Source organism: Chelmon rostratus, chromosome 4 (genome assembly GCF_017976325.1).
Source record: "Chelmon rostratus isolate fCheRos1 chromosome 4, fCheRos1.pri, whole genome shotgun sequence".
NCBI classification, from domain to species: Eukaryota; Metazoa; Chordata; class Actinopteri; order Chaetodontiformes; family Chaetodontidae; genus Chelmon; species Chelmon rostratus.
The window spans coordinates 14,214,976-14,235,913 of NC_055661.1; the positions used below are offsets into that span (position 1 = coordinate 14,214,976).

The 20,938-nt window shown below is 45.4% G+C and overlaps 1 protein-coding gene across 1 annotated transcript in view; it reads right to left on the minus strand.

Moving 5' to 3' along the window:
- Window positions 1–20,938, minus strand: part of nr5a2 (nuclear receptor subfamily 5, group A, member 2) — a 67,656-nt gene that overhangs the window by 3,111 nt on the left and 43,607 nt on the right. Inside the window, exon 6 of the mRNA XM_041934638.1 lies at window positions 19,380–19,527. Within this exon, the coding sequence (XP_041790572.1) occupies window positions 19,380–19,527 (148 nt within the window). The remainder of the gene's footprint in view (window positions 1–19,379; window positions 19,528–20,938) is intronic.

The window sequence follows — 20,938 nt, forward strand, 5'->3', positions numbered from 1 at the left end:
ACGCGCACTAAAATATACAGTCTTTCACACCGAATCTCAGAAACACACACACACACACACGCACCGACACTAATCCGTGGAAATACACATAACATTTCTCTCTCTCCCACAGCATCCTCTTCCCACACACACACACACACATACACCCCATCCACCCACCCAGAGCATTAGGAGGAAGGAGGGGGAGATAAATCAGTAGCTAATGAGGTCTAGAGAATGAGAAGCAGGTCCTTCAAGGCACTTCCATCTATGATGCACTCTACCATGCTATTACAATCTGTGTGTGTGCGTGTGTGTGTGTCTATTTGCTCCTGTGTTGCCTGTGTATGTATGAGCTGGTGTGTAACGTGTGCGTTCTCACCCTGACCTCTGGGTGACATGGCGGGGGCTAAATAAGGCCAAGAGGAGGGCAGGAAAAGGGGGAGGGGGTGTGGCCCGTGACAAAGGAGGCTCCAAACAAACATGACATGTGCTTTTTCCTGCTGCCACTCAGCTGCCCGACCCCCTATCGGACTCCAGAAGCGCCCTTCACGCCAGCAAAACCTCCGAGAAGCATGAGTATAGCCTTACATAAGCTAACAGAGTGAGAGTGTGGGCTTAAGGCTTTAACACACAGACGTCCTACGCAGGTCAACGAGAAAAATAAATGACTTGTTTTCATCTGCACATGAAACAAATGTAGCAAAGACATGGGAATGAAAGTTTCTGAGTGGGGGGACGGTTTTATGTTAGTGCTGATGAGGGCTATAGCCAAGATTTCAGGAAAGAGTCCATGACCCTCCGCTGCACTTCCCCTCACCTATAATCCTTTAAATGTATTCCGATAGGGCATGTCTCATTTAGAACTGTTCAACTACATTTTCTGTACATTTTATTCCCCGAGTGCAGTTTCAACGTTGTCTCGATGCCACCAAGAAGAAAATTCTGTCGGGGAAATACTCTGTTACTGTGCTGGGTAGCAAACCGAAAAACCTCCTGAATACTGACTGCAAGTCTAATAAGAGTCATTAAATGCTCTTTTTGAGTTATTCTTTTATTCAATATTTTCTAAAAACTTTTCAGACTGTGCCAGCCATGCAAAGTGTTTTACTCACCACCTGTACTGAGCAGTTTGATATATTTTGTTAAATAAAAAAACCCCCAGAAGGCTCATATCATGTATTGTATTGGTACAGGGTCAGATGTCAGTGCCTGGCTGTAGATCTCTTATTAAATTATTTTTTGTTGGCCTAAAGGTAGTAAAATATAAGTGAGTCTAGTCCAAACCAACTGGAATCATGTATATGTTTTTAAACTGTAGAACATGAAGTCCTTATAGGTTGTTAAAGCCCCATAAAAGACAGTGTGTCCTCAGTGTCTCGTGGTATTTACAGCCCTGCTGCTGACTCATTAGTGGTTTTTGTGGTACAATATCTGTTGGTGTGAGGAATAATTTCTGCCTGAAAATGATTTTATGATGGTGACGGCCTTATTGTGCAACCACTGAATACTGGACACTGATTAAATCTTCAAATTCAAGGCCAAACAAAATGTCTAAATATTGATCAAATTTAGAATATGCAATTTAAACTGCAAGATTCTGCACAGTCTATTTTAAGGATAATTATATTTTTGGACACAAAAATGATTTAATCTGTAAATTCTTTAATATAATTTCAGACACGTAAGGACAAGTGTTCTCCTCAGTAAAGACACCGGCGCTAGCAAACATCTCATGCTGCTTCATAATCAATTCAGGGATGTCAGAGCCTATTCTGACTTTGATTTGGTTAATCCTGCAGCAACATGACAAGGTGAGCCCAGATCACTGAAAAACATGCGAGGTGTTGCCATGGTTTCTCAGAAAGATTTGCCTGTTTTTGTGTGTGTGTCCGCATGAGTGTGTATGCATGCGGAGGGGAGTTTGGTGGGTGTATGTGTGGATGTTGGGCGGGGGGGGGGGAACTACAGAGAATTAGTACCCAATGTCTCTGTCAAGCTAATTAGGCGAAAGTGAGGCAAAAAGACAGCATTTTAATTGCTAATTATTACCAGAGCCCCTTTTGAAAAAATAATGAATGAGGGTTTCCAAAAAAGAAAAAGAGAAGAAGCACAAATGACAGCAGTTTGATATCTAGTCCCGTTTGCAAAACCAGTGGGTAAGTGAAAAACCAGACAAAAAGCACGCAGGTTGATGAGAAATGGCTCTTAATGCTGTTGCTAATCAAATCAGACAAGTGGATTGATTCTAATTTACTGATCATTGAGCGACAGGAGAGGTATGATGAAGGGGTGGAAAGGGTTAGGGGGGGAAATTAAAAAAAAAAAATCAACAATTGATCAATGATTCCCAGACAGTGTCAGGTCGGAGCATTAAGTGTGCTAAGCACTGTCTCCTCTTCCTTCAGTGCCCCCCCCCCCCCTTCTCTCTCCATCTCATTGTTCAGTCACTGTGGGACTAATTATCAACTTTTTTTCACATAAAACAGCCACAGTTCGTTGCAGCGCCGCGTCTGAATACTCAAATGGAAACCCCGAGGTCCCGCAGAATACATTGTTTCATTTGACGGGCGATCATGCTGAAGCCAGCGACCTAATGCAAAAACACACACACACACACACTCATTCTCTCTTTCTCAGAGCCCCTGAAATCACCGCTGTGCGTTTTAATTAGACTAGATCTGCTCTGTGCTATGAGTGAGTGTGTGTGTGTGTGTGTGTGTGTGTGTGTGTCCGTCCGCCCGCATGTGCTTTTCTTTGCTCTTTCGCCGCCCCTCACAATCAACCCGCTCTAGGGACGCGCACACACACAAACACAGCATTTACACATTCACTCATGCAAATACTCGCTCCATTACTTCACTCTGATCGCAATAATGCCTTACAGAGTGGACACTGTGATGTGAAAGCACTCAAAAACATCACTTGGTGTCAAAGTTCAACATTCTGAGCAAAAGCAAACATGGCTTTGTTTATGGCTGTAAGAAGCCTAAGAGGTGGTGGAGTGCTGGATGAGACCGCGTCTATACATCCATGTATAGGCCAAAATGTCGTAACACCTTTGGTGAAGACAAAATTGTGTTAAAGTAAGGACAAAGTCATGTTTATTGAGAAATAAAGAAAAAACATTGCCTGAGAAACTCTTGTGGTGCAAGTCGTACAAACTGTCGCCTCCTTTACTATCCATCATGCTATTTCCATGTCAAACATACAGTATTATTAAAATATATACATAACTAAAAATGCTATTTTACACAAATGTTTTTTAAATGACTTCCACTTCCACTTTCAAGCGCTGTGTGATTGAAACAGCTTTTTTTCAGATAAAAACTGTGTCAAGATAAGGGTTAGGTCACGTTTGCTAAAAAAAGGAAACTCTTTCGCTTTAAGTATAAGACAAACCTTTGACCCCCTCCACGCCTTTATTGTCCATCACGCCATTTCCTCAGCAAACAACCACCTTTTTCCATCATGTCGGACGTGCTGCGATGGAAACAAATAACACCGTGGTCTCTCACATTGCACTTTCAGTACCCTGATCAATAAACCTCTCAGTCACATGCTGCCAATTCCCTGTGCCTTTCAAAACCTCACAGCCCGTGTTTCCTGCCGCGTCCAAAAACAACACATAAAACTCTCGGGTCATAAACGGTGATTGAGTCAAGTGCTGTCAGTAAACTTGGCCAATTAAACGTGAGTCGAAGACAAACCGGTCACTTCCTCTATAGGCGGGAATTAGAGGCTCAGCTCTCCCAATCGGGACTTTCATGGGCGTGTATACGAGCCTATCAAAGCTGAAGCACCTTTTACTATGGCGGCGGCGCTTCAAAGAGCGAGTAGTTGAACCCATGTCCGGGCCAAGTCCTCTTTATTGCACCGTGCTGGATTGTTATCAAGTCTGCTACTTCATTCATTATCAATCTGCCTCGCAGCTTGGCTCCAATCAGAGGAAGGGGCGTTGAAAGACGAGAACCCAATAACCTTTAGCTTTGGGTGGGTTGAAGGGATCAAGTGAGGCCTAAGGACTGCCTACAATAAGCGACATGTAGAGCTGCGTGTTCGCTGGGAGAATGTGGCTGTGTGTTTGTGCATGAGTGTGGTTTTAAAAAACAGGGCAGCAGGGGCAATCAGAGCAAATAAGGTTCACGGGGCAAGGGGTGATGGCCGCGCGGTTAACGGTATCGCTTAAGTGGGTTATTATCTGAGTTGTGGTGCACTGCTCCGATGGATCTTTCACCCCCTATTTTACCCTCACACCAGCATAAAGACATGAAGAACACAAACACCTAAGCTACGCACACACTCAGCCTCAGCTCCCATCAATACTCCACTGACACCATTTCAAGTGTGTTTGTGTGTGTGTTTTTCCTCGACAGGAGGTTCTGCTTCCCCATTAGAGTATTTCAGTCCTCATCTATGTATGCTTGCCGGCAAACACGTTTCCCTGCTCCCTGGAGCTCTCCGCTTCCTTGTTTTCCTCCGAGTCCCATTTGGGGAATATGCCTTTCTCCGATACGACGCCTCCACGTTGGAGGCGGGTGAGAAAACATGAGGGTTAAGCTTGAGTTGTATGCTCCTTAACATTTAATGGGGGGGGGGGAGTCTTTCAGACTTGATACACCAAAGGCTAACAGGATGACTAGCATCATAACTATCCCAACACAGGATACAAGAGGAGCATATGTAAGCTCAATGGACTTTAGTCGGTGTAACAATGACTTGAACTACAGACAAACAGTGCTACATGCTGCAAAGTATGACTGTTTGGGGGGTTTATTAGGCGATATGCTCAAAAGAGACTGCATTTGTCCATGTGTTGTGTCAGCAAAAGTGATTATTAAAGCCTTTTCGAATGCTCGAAGCCGGGGTAAAAAGCCACCTCTCATTGAGACTCATTCATTCAAATATAGGCACAATGGCACACACTTTCAGACAGACTCTCCTGACGGGCATTTGTGGTGTTGCACTTACTTGTTCATCCAAAAAATGACAAAAATAGTTTGAAATAAGAAGAAAAAAAGCGAGAAAAGTTCAAACCCGGCTTACTTTCACACCTCTGCGAGCAGGAAACGGGAGTTTGCAGAAATATGCCTCTATGTATTTCGATGTGGGAAAGCTGCAGAAGTTAGAGGTTTCGCATGCTGTTCGACCATCCAACGAGCACTTTGGTTGGAGCATACTGGCGCCCTTAGGCTATAAAACGGGGTCACGTTAGGGTTGACATTGAAACGTCTCCTCCACAGTCAGTTTTTTGCCATTGTTGTTTCCATGTGACAAGAATACATTTCATTTTATTGTGAATTGGGGTCAAATGTAATATGTGCACACTTTGTGTGGTGGTTATTGCCTCTCCATGTTATTCATATCTTTATTATAGCAGCAGTGGCTTAACATACACCTCTTGGCTGACAGTTTTATCTGAGCCTATGGAGCACCTGTAGGCCATAGTTAATTTTTTATCTTTTCTTCCATATCTAATGGAGTGAAAGGATCTCAGGAAGTATCCTTTGTACTCATTAACTTTTAACTCATTTAACAAAGGCCTCATTAAGTACTGAACAGTGACCCATCATCTTGAAAAGTGACCCCTTATTTCATCAGCATACAGTAACACACTGTTGCTACATGCCCTCCAGCTAACGTAGAGCCCAATGTCCGGAGGCCAAATATCCTCTGCGCTAACAATGCATAATAACAACTGTCTCACAGTTCCCGGCTCTGGAAACAGGCCACCGATGGGGATGGGTTACCGTCAGCGTGTCAGAATAAAGCATGAAGGCTCAATTTGCCCGCCGACTCATCAAACCCTCCCTTTAGCCACTCAGGGGGCCAAACGCCATGCGGCTATGAAAGAGAATTAAGTAGGTACGGTCCAGTTGGGGATATATTAAGTCAAATCTAAACCTCCACCGACAACGTTGCCATTGTTGTTAAGCTAAACAGGTAGCGCCTGGTTCAGCGCTGTCGCCCAAGGACGGGTTGGCGGGCTCGGCGGGGCGATGGAGAGAGGTCGAGAGATATTGAGAGGAAGGGAAAAGTGCCTTAGGTACGATAAAATAAACAAGAGAAAACGCGCTCGGAGCAGGAAGGAGACAAGCTTCCCTCATTGCCTATGCTGGCTGGAAGGTGCTGGGGATTTATCCTGAGGTGAAGGGGAAAACAAATTTACATCCTGTATCAGTTGGCCCTGTCTGTGGCTCTGTTATTAAGGACTTTGAGGCCTTCAACAGATGGGCACAGCCAGCGAGGACAATATCAGTGGGAATATGTATTAAAGGGGTAGTTTTTTTCATACTGTATGTTTTACTCTACATTTCTTTTACATAGGATGTGATCATTTATTGGCGTATTGATGCAAGGATGTTAGCACTGCGATGATTAGTCAATTAATCAATTATCGGATAATCAGCGAAATAATTAGCAAAAATCGTAATCACTGATTTTGAAGTGAAGTCATTTATCAGGCAGAATAGCCAAATATTATCAGGTTTTTCTGCTTTTCTGCTTTATATGAGTCCAGGTATCTGAATATCCATATATCTATATGTATATTTATATATATATTTTGCTTCTGGACTATTGCTTTGACATAACAAGTAGTTTAAAGATGGAAATCTGGGCTCTGGGGATTTGTAATAAGCATTTTCAGGCACGTTTTAGGCTAAATGATTCATCAGTTTGTCAAAAAAAAAAAGCTAGCTAGGTCAATAAATAATGAAAATAATCCTTACTTGTAAGCCTAATGTACATTAACTTAGACTGCACATCTTGTGGTTGCAGATGAACCAGTGAGCTGACAGTTTGTGAAGCAAAAATCAAAAAAAAAGCACACACACACTCCAGGAAAGTTTTGCTTGTTACATTGTTCAGTCTTCTCTCTGGTTCTGTACGGCAGCAATTTGCTGTTGTTCATTTCTGACATGCTGCGGACTCGCTGGGATAAAAGTCATATTGCTGGGGAGAAAAAAATCGCATTGTCTCAGCATTATGAAAATCCACTTGCCAGAGGGATACTGAGAGACTTGAATCAGCAATGAACCTAGTGCTTAGCCCTCTGTGGTCCCTCCAGTGCCCCCCCCCCCCCCCCCCCCCCCCCCTTCTTATTGCCCCCTTCTTCTAGTCCCCCCCACCCGGAGGCAGAGCCAAACGCCTTTCAATGAGCCGACCTCGGACGGTGCGCTGCAACCGCAGGTCCCTGCTCCCTCACCTTCCTCACGTTAACCCCCGCCCTCACCACCACAGCTCCCAGTCATGTAGCTACACGCAGCTGAGGACGCCAATGCTTGACTGACAGGCTCAAACCTAATGGACAACGATCTGGACGAGAAGTCGCCGTATTTGGTGTAATCTGAGGAAATGATCTGTGGAGCAGCGAAATGGAAAACAACACAATTCTAATGAATTAGAAATCAATGCGGCCGTACCTGTGAGGCGAGGCTCCTCTGGACTTCACCTCTCACTTCATTCGTACCTCTCAGCAGCGGCAGAGGCAGCCGCAGCATCTAACGTGTGTGTGTGTGTGTGTGTGTGTGTGTGTGTGTGTGTCGCTGCCGTCTGTATCAAAGCATGCGTGTGAACCTCGTTTACATTCAGTGCACTTTTGCACCCCTTGGCTAATTACACACAGGGTTTGTTTGGTGGTGGAGGGGAGGGCGTGGGGAGTGGAGGGGCATGTCAACCTTTCTTGTTTATGATAAAGTGACAGAAAATCATTGGGGGGTCAAGTACCCCCCCTCCAAATCTCCACTGCCCCGAAAACTCCTGCAGCAGTACAGAGGGTGCCTGGTGTGGGAAGCCTCCCCTTTAATGAGACCATTAAAGGGCCCGTCTCCTCGTCAATAGATTTCTCTCATTCTTTCTCTGACAAATTTGAATTAATAATTCAGTGCCAAGCGCCTGGGGATGTATATTTTCAGCATGAAGGACAGTTAATCCATAGCGTCATTTCCCCCCCCTCGCCTCTCTCTCACTCCTTCCTCTCTCCTGCACTCCCTCGTTTTACATCTACCCCGCTCTCTCCCTCCTCCTCTGCTTCGCTCTCATTTGATGATGGAAGCCAGCAGGTAGAGTGCGGACTAAAGGAAGAGCGCGCTGCATGTTTTCCACGCCGTCTTTTAACTTCTTTGTTCTCTGCGTGACTTTCAGCCCCTGTCATGTGACAAGTGGAGTCAACTTAAGTGCAAATTGGGGTTTAATTTATTCCAAAGTATTGGATGGCGGTGGCCAGTCTCTCCTCCCCCTCAGGGCTGATGTAAGATGACATGTTTGCACACTGCCTCTCAAAAGCTGGACTTCATTTACAGGACCGAGGTTTCACCTAATGTTTCTACTGCGTCAAATGTTAGGACTTTTTAAATGCACAATGCGAGGAAATTAGTGATTTTGAGGATAAACCACAAAGACGATTGTTTAACAAAAAAAGATATCGTGGCGTGTGTTTGTCTGTGGTTGTCTGTTTGTGTTCTGCACCCAGTGTGGTTTCAGTGTTTTACCAGTTTTGTTGGAAGAACTTTAGAGACAAACTGGGCCTGCTTTTGTGTCTGCCAGTACACATGTTGCATGGTGTCTAACTGTAAAAGTAGAAGAGAAAAAACAAATAAAGATCCTGGATGTTTACTTCCCTGATCATTGATTGGATGCTACCTTTACCAATTAGAAAAGAAAGCCTTTGTGTAAGGTGGCTGCTCTCTTTTTCTGATTACCTTTATGGCTACCTGTTTATTCTCTTTTTCCATATCTTAGCTTGTGGACAGTTGTCGGGCTTCATATTGAGGTTGCTGAGTTTGCTGCCCGTGTATCAGACAAAAACTTTTCATCACAGAGTGCTGAATTTAAAGGCGCACGGTGTAATGCCAACAGTAGCTGTACATATCGGTGCCAGGTGGCACTACAGCGCAGCTTTATGCTCTAAGGCAGTGTGTGCAGGCCAAGAGCTGGCATGACAAACGCCTGGCAGTGCCCAGGAGTGTTCCTTTACACTACACAACATCATTTTCTGTTGATAAATGTGTGTGCACTGTAGATGTGTGTGTGTGAGAGAGAGGGATTGATAAATGCCCTCTTGTGTTTCAACATATGTTGGCTGCCTGACCCTTGTTTCTAACAGTTGCCACATCACTACACTACACTTCCATTTTTTTTTCTTTTTTAGTGCAGTATAAGGAATAGTGTGTAACATGCGTGTGTCTTTGTGTGTAAGACAGTGCACTCGCAGGGCTTTGTTGCTTAAAATATCCTTCAGGACAAGAATGAACAGACAAGAAAGGAGCTGTGATGGTTTGGGTATGTGTCTGTGTTTGTGTGTGTGTGTGTGTGTGTGTGTGTCGTGGGGGGGTCACAGAGTGGGTGGGGGCTCAGCATACAGAGAGAGAGAGAGAGAGAAGGGGTGGAAGAACAAGAGACAGCAAGCCAGAGCACCTGTTGGATCATCTGTGCTTTAAAACGTTTAATCACTGTCTCTGGTTACGCACACACACACACGCCACAGCATGCACACACACATCACCTTAAAGCTCCGCTGTTCGCTGCCCTGCCAGGAGTATCTTGTAACCACATTGTCCACACACACACACACAGAAGCTCAAAGAGCAAGGCGAAGTGGGTGTATAATCGTATAGCAGCCACCTGACTACCATATAGCTTACCACCGCCATAGTTTAAACACATGCCTCTGCACTGTACACATTCACACAGCGGCACAATGGCTGACAATCCACATGCCGGGCAGTGCTGCAATGCCACTGAGCTCCATTTGCGATATCGGGCGGTAGGATTATTTTTACTTCTACTATCATGGCCACCGTTTTTTTTTTTTTTTTCACGCGAGGGCAGAGTCTAATTCTGAAAACAAAACTACAAAGCGAGGCACGTCAGTTACAGTATCCTTAACAGCCACTGAGTCTTTTCAAATAGCTCGCTGTGTCTGAGTTCATTCCACTTTCTTGTACGGCGTCCAATGAGCAACACTAATGACACATCATGAGCCGCAGCGCCCGTAAATGTCCTGTCATAAAGATCTGCCTTCGCTGCGGAAACAACAGTTGCAGCTGGAGCTACTACTGAGTCATTGATTGCAGGAGTGAAGGGCCGCCATTCACATTTACAACTGTACAAATAATTGACAGGGCGAGTGTGGAAAGCTGAGGGTCCACCTGATTGCATTTGTGTGTGTTTTTGAACATTTGACCTGCGACACACTTAAACACTGAGGCACCTCACCGATGCCACTCTTTGCCTAGATCCTGGTGTTTTTGTTTACATCAGTGTCTTTCTATATATTTCTGCATGTATGTATGTATGTATATATACATTATATACTGTTTGTGCACATGTGTATGTATTTTGCGTGTGTGTGTGTGTGTCAGCAAGGCTTCCTCGAGTGCAGGACAGCGAGATAAAGCAAAACCAAGAAAGGTTGATGGTGAAGAAAGTTCCGTGGGGAGGGTTGTGTAAGCCTCTGCTGCCGTTTGTATGTAATGTTTAAGTAAGGTCGAGGCGGCCGGTCTGATCAATACGCTGCATGACAGTGGCAGTTGTTCTTTTCCTGCTGTCATGTAGCACGGACACGCAGGCTTCGTAAATCAGCCTGCGAGTGCAGCACAGACGCTCTTCTGATTGCTGGAATCAGCTGGGATTTGTTGACAGTTTGTCTTCTTAGTTTACAATCCTCTGGAGATCATGCTTTTTGACTCAAGGTGATAATGTTTAAAATGGCTACTGTCTACCTTGACCAAATTCACCAGTAGGCTGCGCAGATACGGCAGCTCGAGGCCAGGTGGGGCAGTGAGATAACGGTAAGGTTGCGCGATGTGGAATAACACTAAATAAGTCCTCTAAACAAATTATTAAGCTGCATGAAATCACAGCCGGGGAATAGATGATGATCCAGTCAACAAATCATTCAAATCAAGAGTGAGATTTTCTGTAGCACTCCAACGTATGCACAATTTGTTCTCTGAGTCTGTTTTCCTGGACTAATGTGAGCCTGTTCTCCGCAGGGCCATGGATAGCCCAGGCCTGTCCTCCCTGCCCCAAACACACATCCCTCAGCCTTTAATTGGAGAGGAATAGCAACCTAGCTAGCACAGCGCTGGGACCCGAGCTGCGGCCACTGAGAATGCATTAGCATTAGCATTGCAGCGGACCGACCTGTACATAATGATAACCTCAAGCTCTGGCCACTGGGAGTAACCCCTATTCACACACGCACACACACACACACACACACACACACACACACACATATACTCCACACACAAATGCACACTGGTACTCACTCCTTGCCCCCGTCTCCCCCTGCACACGCAGTCACGTAAACAAGCAAGTGTAATGCAGCCCCAGCGGTGGGCTGCTCGACGATTGGAGGAGGAGGAGGGGGGTAAAAAAAAAAAAAAAATCAGTTGCCGCCGTTCGGCTGAAAAGTGTGTGTAATGAACTTCAGTTCCATTGATCGGGACTGAGAGTACAGGACCGGGGGCTGTTTGTCCCAGAAGGGCTGCCGTACTGCTGCTCAGTAGCCCCTCATAAATGTTTGAGAGGCCTGAGCCGCTGTAGATCCACGCTACCTGGGTTACAACACACACATACACACACACACATCCAGGTTGATGCTGATGATGGATGGATGGCTGGTCGGTGGTGGTGCTTGGAGGGATTGATCGTATTTTAGCTTGATGACATTTAGGTGGTGTTTTTGTGGCGGAGGTCTGGAGGTGTGTTGTTCAAAAAGATTGGAGAAAAGTGCCGATGTTTGGCGCTTTGTATACGTGGAAAAAAAAGTGTGAGCATTTTGGATAAAACAATTCTGCTCACCTTACACTCACACTTTCAAGTCAAGCCCAGAGACTGAATTTGCAAGCATATGCTAATTTGTTTGGCAAGCTACACCTTCCTATGGTGTACCACTAAGCTCTTAGGCCCTCAACTGGCCCCTGAAAGCCCCTATATGCTGTACATATGATTGATATTACTGCAGATATCACTTAGAAAACACCTGACGTGCCGGGTGGACCATCTGCGCCTCCTTTTGACTGCTAAGTACCAGCTGGCGGGAGGTCCTCTGCGTTATGCAGTCGGTAATAAAAGTTGAACATTGATTTTCTGTAGCAGCTTGTAACTGTTAATGTTGAGACATCAATAGCCAAAGCAAAGCGCTGGTGCCTTAATAGGAGACCGAGAATGTGGAGGGCGCGAGCAGAGGCTGACTCTAAATCACAGAATCTATCCCTGCCGATCGATAGGACAGTAACTGCAAGTGTCCCTCTGCTTTCCTAATGTTTTATAATAAACTGACAGCCTGTAATAAGGCCAAAGGAGAGGGAGAATGAGAAGGAGGGAGGAGGGGAGAGATGGAGGGCAACAGTTTCTCCATAGCTTGCCCGTCTTAAATCACCCCACATGGGAGTGCAGGAGAGGAGCGGTGGAGGAGGTAGAGGCGAGGAAACGGTTTTTTCTTTCGTGAAAAAAACTTTTACAGGAGCATTTGTCTGGTTGCACTCACTGCTGCGGTAGTTAGTGAGTGTATTGATGGAGGGAAGCAGAAGTTTAGCAGATATGTCCTGTATTGCTTTGGTGGAGCAGTGAGTTAAAGTGTGCATTAAATCCCGCTGCCACCGTGCAGATGTCACCATATTCGGATAGCAGTGCAGTGCCGGGCTGCACGTGTTTTGACTGTTACTGGGTGTGGACGGTGTTGAAATTCATTAAGGGATTAGGACTCTTGTAGCGCTGCTGGTAGAGGTAAAGAGACTCTGCGACTGCGTTGCCACTGTGTTGGCCCACACTACTGCAGGAGCCCTCTGCGTAGGTAACTGATGGTGGACTGCTCGCCTACAGGATGCTTGGCATGACTCTGTTCTCAAGTCTTTGGAGATCTGGATGAAACAACAAATCTAGATTTTTATATGTGTGATGTTGATTTATTATACTGTAATCTCCATACATATGTTAAATTGTGACACCATCCTAAGGACTCAGCAGTAGACTACACAAGGCCACGGAGAACAACAATCATGTGGCTTTTTGTCTTATCACTTATAGGGTCTGTCAATTTTCAAATCCCCATTTAAACAACCCCCACCCCCGTTTATGTTGCTATACTCTCTGATAACTAGCCTGGTTGGAAACCAGATAAAGAACAGTGTCAACACAATCACAATATAAATCATTGTAAGAATGTGATAAGACCTAAAATGAGAAGCCTGAGCTGTAAATTGGTGAGATACTTTGCAGATAACCTGGGAAATGTCGAAATCCATCAGGAAACGGTAACCTATCTCCGGGGAGATATAAGGCTGAGGCTAAAGGGGGAGTCCGGTCAAGGGTGAGAATATCCCCAACACTGCACAACTCGCCACAACTGCTGCTTAATGACAACAGCCTGCAGTATTGCCAGGTTATAGTGGCGGGCTGGAGACCTGGAGCTTTTATTGCTTGATAAAGTCTGAAAGCCTTTTAGGCAGCCTCATTACGTGGAATTCCCTACAAAGTGGCGGCCGGCGTCAGGAGGCGACTGCGCACCATGTTTCTTAGGCTAAAATTGACAGAAAATAGGCACAAGTATTAGGTTCATTGCTTTAGGGCACACTCCCACCTACTCCTGGTAAAGATGAAAGAAAATGAAAGAAAAGTCGGGACACTCAAACATGATTAGCTGGGTTTGCCTCTTTTGTTGGGGACAAAGTTTGAACAAATTTTATTTGTTTGTTTTCTGGGTCACACTGATGCCTTGATGGCAGCTGATGGGGGTAAAAAAAAAAATTGTTTGAGAGATGAGAGTCCAATGCTTTTCAATCAGCGCGCGTTTGCTGAGCACTTCGCCAAGTTGGAAAACGGAGTGATGAAAAAGCACTAGACGCAGCCGCTCTGCGCATGGACGGCACTTTACGAACCTTATACATGCATTTATTGTCTCAGCCCCACTGAAATCACCACTACTGTATTTTCCATTACTGTTGTCGTTGCACCATTCCAGTCACTGAGTCTGTAATTTGTGGGACACACAAACATTAGTCAGGCATAGGGGCTGCATGCCTGCGCACATACACACACACACAGAGCATGAAACATGACTCCTTGCCATGCCACCTTTCACACACGTGTCACACAGTACCTGTCTTTTCTCATGAACTTTTACTCTGGCAAAAACTGCAAATGAGCTCAAACTTCTCACATGCGAAACATCTGCAAACCAAATGTATCTCCCTCAAGTCTGACATGACTTTGTCTCAGATGAGAACAGCATTTCACGTGTAATAAAGTCCTAATAAGGCTTTTTGTTTGTTCTGTGCTTGATTATGTTCTGCGTCTGCCATTTTTGCCGCGTTCCAGTTAAGCAACACTGCCTCAGCTCTGGAAAATAAATGCTTTACTGGCTGATGCTGACGTTTTCTGGTCCCTCTTGAGAGCAGGAAAAGCCGGTCACATTTCAGGTTGAATCCAGGCTTCCCATACACAGCCCATGCACACACATGTATTGGTCAGGTCAAAGTACAGATGATGACTCCATGCAGTTGACTTACAGCCCGGGAAGAAGCTTGGGTCCCACACAGCAAGCAGCACAAAAACTCCCTATTGTGCTGCTTTTAATGAAGCTGTAAAGCATTGTTCTGGTTTTATGCTCCATTATTTGGCCCCGGCATCTGGCTCAATGGGTATAAATATTGAACCGTCGCTGCCTCTTGATGTTAATCAATCCCCGGCCGAATTCTAAATGATTCGGTTCATTTTAGGAAATGAATATTTGCCAGGCTTTATGGGGGGGGGAGAGGGAGGGCGGTGTGCATGAATTAGCCAGCTCCCTTGCTTGCTGGCCAAGGATCAGGGCATTGATTCTGAGCAGCCTCGGCTGTTGCTTAATTAGGACGTACCTGTCTGGGAATTATGTGTTTTTTTTCTCCTCTCATTGTGTGAAGAGACAAATATGATAGAGATTTCGAGAGAGAGAGAGAAGACTCGTCTTTTTTCATCAAGGTTAATCACGTTTGCTGTGTTTGCGTTGTTGTCAGCAGATTGGTGTCTGACCTCGCGCTGCACAAAACAGAAAAAGTCTGCCTTCAGTGTGTGGCGCGCTAAACATGCTAATGAGAGACGCATCCGAGCACAGGAGCCTGGGAGGTGTGGGAGGCTGATGAAGTGTGGGAAGAGGAAGGTAAATAGAGAGGAGGGTTAAAGAATAAGGAAAGATAGGAAGTCATTTATGAAATGTTTCTCTGACAAAATTTCACTTGTTTTCGATAAAATTGAACTTTTTTCAGCATTTTTTTACAGAATCGATGTCTACAACATATTATATGAGCACCTTAATAATAACTCACGTCAGAGTCATGCCACAAAAAATCATTTATTCAGAGACGTTTCACTTTAACACAAGTTTAAATGACTGTAGTTAAGACATTTGAAGGAAGGAAAGGGGTGGAGGCAAAGGTGAGGGAGGGAGGAAAAGAGATAAACGGCGGTTCGCACGCGGGCGAAGATAAACGGGGAGGCGATGGAGGTAGATGCGAGGATGGAGCTGTGATAGATCGGGGCGTACGAAGACGGATGCGAAAAAAAGAGAGAGGGCAGAGCAACGAGAGGCGAGACAATGCAGAGGGGCTGGATGGATGGCGAGGGATGGAGAGGTGGGTGTCTCTAAACTCCAACCTCGGATCCTGACTAATCACTTGACAGACAGCTAATGTGGTGCTGATGTGGCTCTTGAATCACTGGCTGTCTTGGTTTCTCATGAATGGACAACGCCACTGATTTCTGATCAGTGACCTGGAATAAAGGAGAGCTGACGTTCTGCATCATTTCATCGCGTTTTGAATATTTATTTCATTGTACTAACTGGCTTTAGACTGTGAATTTTTGTATTGTGAAATATGAATTGGTTGACTTTTCAACAGCATATAATTTTAACATAATCAACAATTTTCATAATACAAGAGCTATTAATTCAACAACTATTAATTCATTACTTAATTGACTTCCATAATATTAAACTTAACACCTTTGGGTGTTGGACTGTTTGTTGGACAGCAAGCAATCTGAATACATCAGCTCCGGGTTTTTAAATCGTCATGGCACTATTTTACTTTTTCTGACATGTTTTGGACCAAATGATGAATCAATTAATTGAGAAAATAATCTGAATAATCAGTGATGAAAATAAGCATCAGCTGCAGCCTTATTTCACACTGAAATGATATAGTTCTATAAATAAACATGTCATTATGAATCAGTGCATTTGCAGAGTTTGGGGTTCCAGGTTATAGATGGAATCGCTTACAGCACTGAAATCCAAAAAAATCAATGTATAGTACAGTTTTTGTTTAACCTGTTCTTACATTTAAAGTAACATAAGACGGAACGCTTGAAGTTTACTCAGTTAACAGAACCAACAATGTGACTCCTTTAAATAAACGGCCGCTGCGGAGGAATCTAACCCGAGCCTAAATTCTCCACATTGTATCAGCTTTTCATTGACTTGGTTCATCCTAAAGGCTTCAATATGGGGGAATTATTTAGGGCTGCGTGTCCACAAATCTGCACTCTCTGCTGGGAGCATTTACCACCTCTGGTTCTCCTCTCAGCCGACAAGGACTGGCAGCGCCTGTCTCATCTAATTATGCCGACGGGGTCTGACCTGTAGAGCTGGGTTAACTGGTTGCTGGCTGAACACTCTCTGACCTCTGTCACTGCGTCTGCTTTGCCAGGATGGAAACTCTCTGTGTGGTGGCACGTATCAGACATACTTACTTAAATAGATTTCTTTTCCCCTTTTTAGAGGATTTAAGCAGGTTTCCAGCAGCACAATATCACAGAACTTATTCATTTTAGGGAAAGGGAGATAATCCCCGAATTTGAGCTCATGACCCGTTTCTCACCTCTGTGCCACCGTGTCACCTGGTCATATATAAAACAGCCTGTCAGTCTTTCTATTAGGCCTTTAAGCCTTTTAAAGGAAATCAAAGGCCCATTAACAGTGTTCTGACAGAGTACAACAACCAGTAGTAATCCTTCACTGAACTCTGACCCAGGCTGCACTCGCTCTCTCTTCCTGCCGATGTGCATGCCTCTTTCTCAGTGGCCAGCACACACACACACACATTGCTCAAAGTCTTACAAACACTTAAGAGATCAATGCTCTCAGAGTGATAATCTCCTCCTTGATAGAGGGTGAAAGCCTTCACTTAAGACAAGCGTGGAGTGACAGGGGACAGAGAGGGAGAAGAGATAAAGACAGCAGCGAGAGAAGATATGAAAAATAAAGTTTAGAGAGAGGGTTGTCTAACCCTGAGAGCAAGCGCTCGAACAGATCAGGACAAGCGTCTCCTCTCAGCTGGAGTGACATCTATATCCCCGTCGTTATCGACAACTGGCTTAACTAAGAGCTCCTCCGGCTGGGAGGAGGTGACTGATTGTCCATCCGCAGAGAGGGAGAGATGGAGAGAGGCAGAAAAAGAGGGAGAAATGCAGCCTGCACCACCGTTCTGCCTCCATGACCGAGAGGGCAGCGCTGGTGGCGCAAGCAATGCTGTTTAGCGCAGCGGCAGTGTAAGAGAGTACAACGACCAGAGCTGCGGCTGAAATGAAGCTAATGAAGAGGGAGAGCTACTTTCATGCCTCATTTCACGACAGTCCTTATTAATTGGCCCTGCCTAAAAAGCAGCTGCGTGAACACACACACACACACACACACATGCATGAACACACACCTGCTCTCTCATTGCCAGGTGCGTTATGCCCTTTCCCTCAGGTAGATGTACATACCTCCGCCTTCTGACAGCCAATCACACACACATATCTCTGCTCAGCTGTGTGTGATATTAATCTGATCTATTCTAAATTTCCCGGCTTTACATGACTCAAGCCCCCCTCATCCCCCGCCCACCCCTCATCCTCACTCCCGCCACTCCCTCCTCCAACACGCCGATCCCCTCGGCCAGCTCTACGGCGTCTGCGTCGGGCTTCTTTCGCGGGAGGCCTGGGCGCGCTGGAGAACAGGCACTGCCGGGGGCGATACACATCCCTCAGGTGAGCCTTTCATTATGGATGATGTTTCTGCCAAATTATTTAGACCCTGAGCCCCAGCATCAACCCCCACCACACACAAACAGACACACTCCAAGCGCCCGCTGCAATCATCCCCACCCCTCCCTCTTTCTTCGCTGTACCACAAACACCACTAACACAAACATTAATCCTGCCTGATCACCTCAGTGTGTGCCTGCGCGTACCATGTGTGCGCTTTCGCCGAGCAGTTCATTACTCCCCCTTTCTTTGTTTACAGGAGGTAAACAAGTGAAAGTGTGACCCTCGTGGACTACAGATGGATGGAGGGAGGAGTGGGTGAGGATGAGGTAAATATTCATCATGCTATATGTATGCCACTGTTGCTCTCAGTGCCATAGAGGGGCCAGGTTGAGCGAAGCTACCGTAACATCATTGCCTTTAGTAGCGGAGGATGTTAAAGTAGATTTGGTCGAGTGTGTGTGTGTGTGTGTGTGTGTGTATTCCTCAGAGGCCATTTCTTGCAGACTTGTTAGGAAGAGGCAGAGATGACAGTCTCCTGGCAATGTTTGACCTCGGCTTAGAGAGCGGAGAGCAGTTTCGGGGTCTGAACACACACACACACACACACACACACTCACACACACACACATGCATCAACGTGCCCCCTTCTCTTCGTCCCTAAACTCATTTGGCTACTTATCCCTCCACTTCCCTCCCTTCCCGAATCCCAAGCTCCCTCTCTCCTCCCAACCTCAGCTCCCTTCACGGTACGTTCCTCCCACTTCATCTTCCTCCTGTCTCCTCCTTCTCATCCCTTCCTCCCTCTCTTCTCTGCTTCTCAGTTGATCACGATCCCCTTCGACTCCCTCCTTTCCTTCCCGGTCCTCCAAAGCTCAGTCAGCACTCAACAACACTAAATTTCTTAATCTTTTATTTACAGTTGTTTGGCATAAAAGTTGTGTGTAAAGGCCTGAGGACTGTACCTCCCCTCTTTCCTTCCTCCCTCACTTTCTCTTTTGTCCCTTCCAGACCACTGGTCCCTTCCTTCCTGCCCTCCCACCTTCTCTCCACTTCCTTCCTTTCATGCTTTTCACTCCCCCTCCACCTATGGATCTTTTACCAGTACCAGGAACCGGCTTTCCCCCCTCTTTCCTTCTTCCTTCCATTTTCTCCCTCTCCCACCCTCCCTGCTTCTTTCTATCATATTGCACCACTTTGATCCTCCACCCTACTCCTTAACTAGGGAGCAGCAACTTTGGGATTATGAAATGTTCCTCAAAAGGCAAGTAAAATTCCTAAATTTCGGTCATTGGCTCCTTGAAAAGTTCCTCTGTTCTGTTTTTTAGAGACCTGCTAAGGTGGAGGAGGACCACAAACCACTATTTTCTCTTTCAGGGACTCACCCAGGCTGAACAGGACCAGGAACTTGAGGCAGACGAACTCCCGTTGGTCCAGCTGCAGGGAGCGTAGCTTGGCCACCAGCTCCTGGGCGTGGCTCAACAGGTTGTTGAGGGTGGCACCTGCCTGTGATGCAATCACTGCATAGTCCACCTGGAATGAGCAGGGAGAGAGGGATGTGAGTGAGACTGGAGTTTAAGCACAGATTTGGATTAAAGGTACCCTGGTGAGTTTTCAACCACAAGCGTAGTCTTCATGTAGATACAACACAAAAGGCTTTTCATTGTTTCGTGGATGTAGCATTCAATGTCCAGAAAGCTGTAGATTGTAAGCAGCTTGAAGGTTCGATAGGCCAGCCAGCTTAATACATATTAGTTTTTTTTTTTAATTTTTTGAGCATCTTATCTCTGCCCGTTCAAGGGTTATTTCAACCAATGAAAACATATCTAAAACCCCACACTGCAAAAAATGATTGGCAGCTATACAACACATGACTGTACCCTGAACGCATCGCGTAATGATTTTTTTAAAATTCATGTTCCTGCTCTACTGCACTCTCAACATGGAGTCAAAAGCTTTGGTCTGTCTGTCAGAGTGTGAGACACTGGTGGATGTGAAAAAAAGAAAAAAAAGGCAGCTGCAGGCAGGAGGTTTCTGCAGTTTAACAGTTTTTTATAACATGCTGCGGGCATATGGGGAGAGCATGGGAGTTCACCTCCAACTGACTGCCAGATTTGACTTCTCTCTCTCTGTTCCCTGTCATACAGCAAAAGGAAAAACATGCATGTGGAGACACGACAAAAAACAAGATAGACAGATACATAGACAGATACATAGATAGATTGATTTCCCATAAACCCATCTGTCTTTCGTCCAACCCATCCATTCAAATGCACACAAACACACACACGCACACACACACTACTTGTTCAGGTGCACTTCATATCTGCAGCCGCAGCACATTTGTCTGGGAGGCAAGTCCTTAGCTGCCACTCAAAGTAAGCAGGACCATATTAAATTTTTATATTTATTGACAATTCATTACCATAATTGACTGTGCTAGGGTTTCCAGGGGAAGGTAGATGTTGGTGTGCGCAGTTCCTAAAGCTCAGGGAGGAAGAGGGTCCCAGTGAGCCCCCATTTGCAATTAAAAACACACCAGGATTTGGAATTTATTTATGGTGTAAATAGTATGATTGGAGCCGTTTTTTCATCTGTCTGAAAAGGGGAAGGGTAAATGTTAACAATACACCATGTTGGTCCACTTTTCTCTGATCTTCTTCCCTCCTTTTCTTTCCTTTCGCTTTTGCTACCCTCCTGTACTGCTCTCCCAGTTAATCCTCAGCTCCTTTGTGCCTCTCTCTTTCCTTCTTCCCACATTCGAGACGGTAAGAGTTATGACTTGGTGAGAGGCAGACACTGCCCCCCCCCCCCCTCCAAGGTGTCAATCAATTTACATAAAATCAACTGTGCATGAAATAACTTCATTGAAGGATTGGACTGTTGATGGCGATGCCTTGGGTTATTGCCTTCTAGCCTTAAGTAAAAAGAGAGAAGAAAAAAC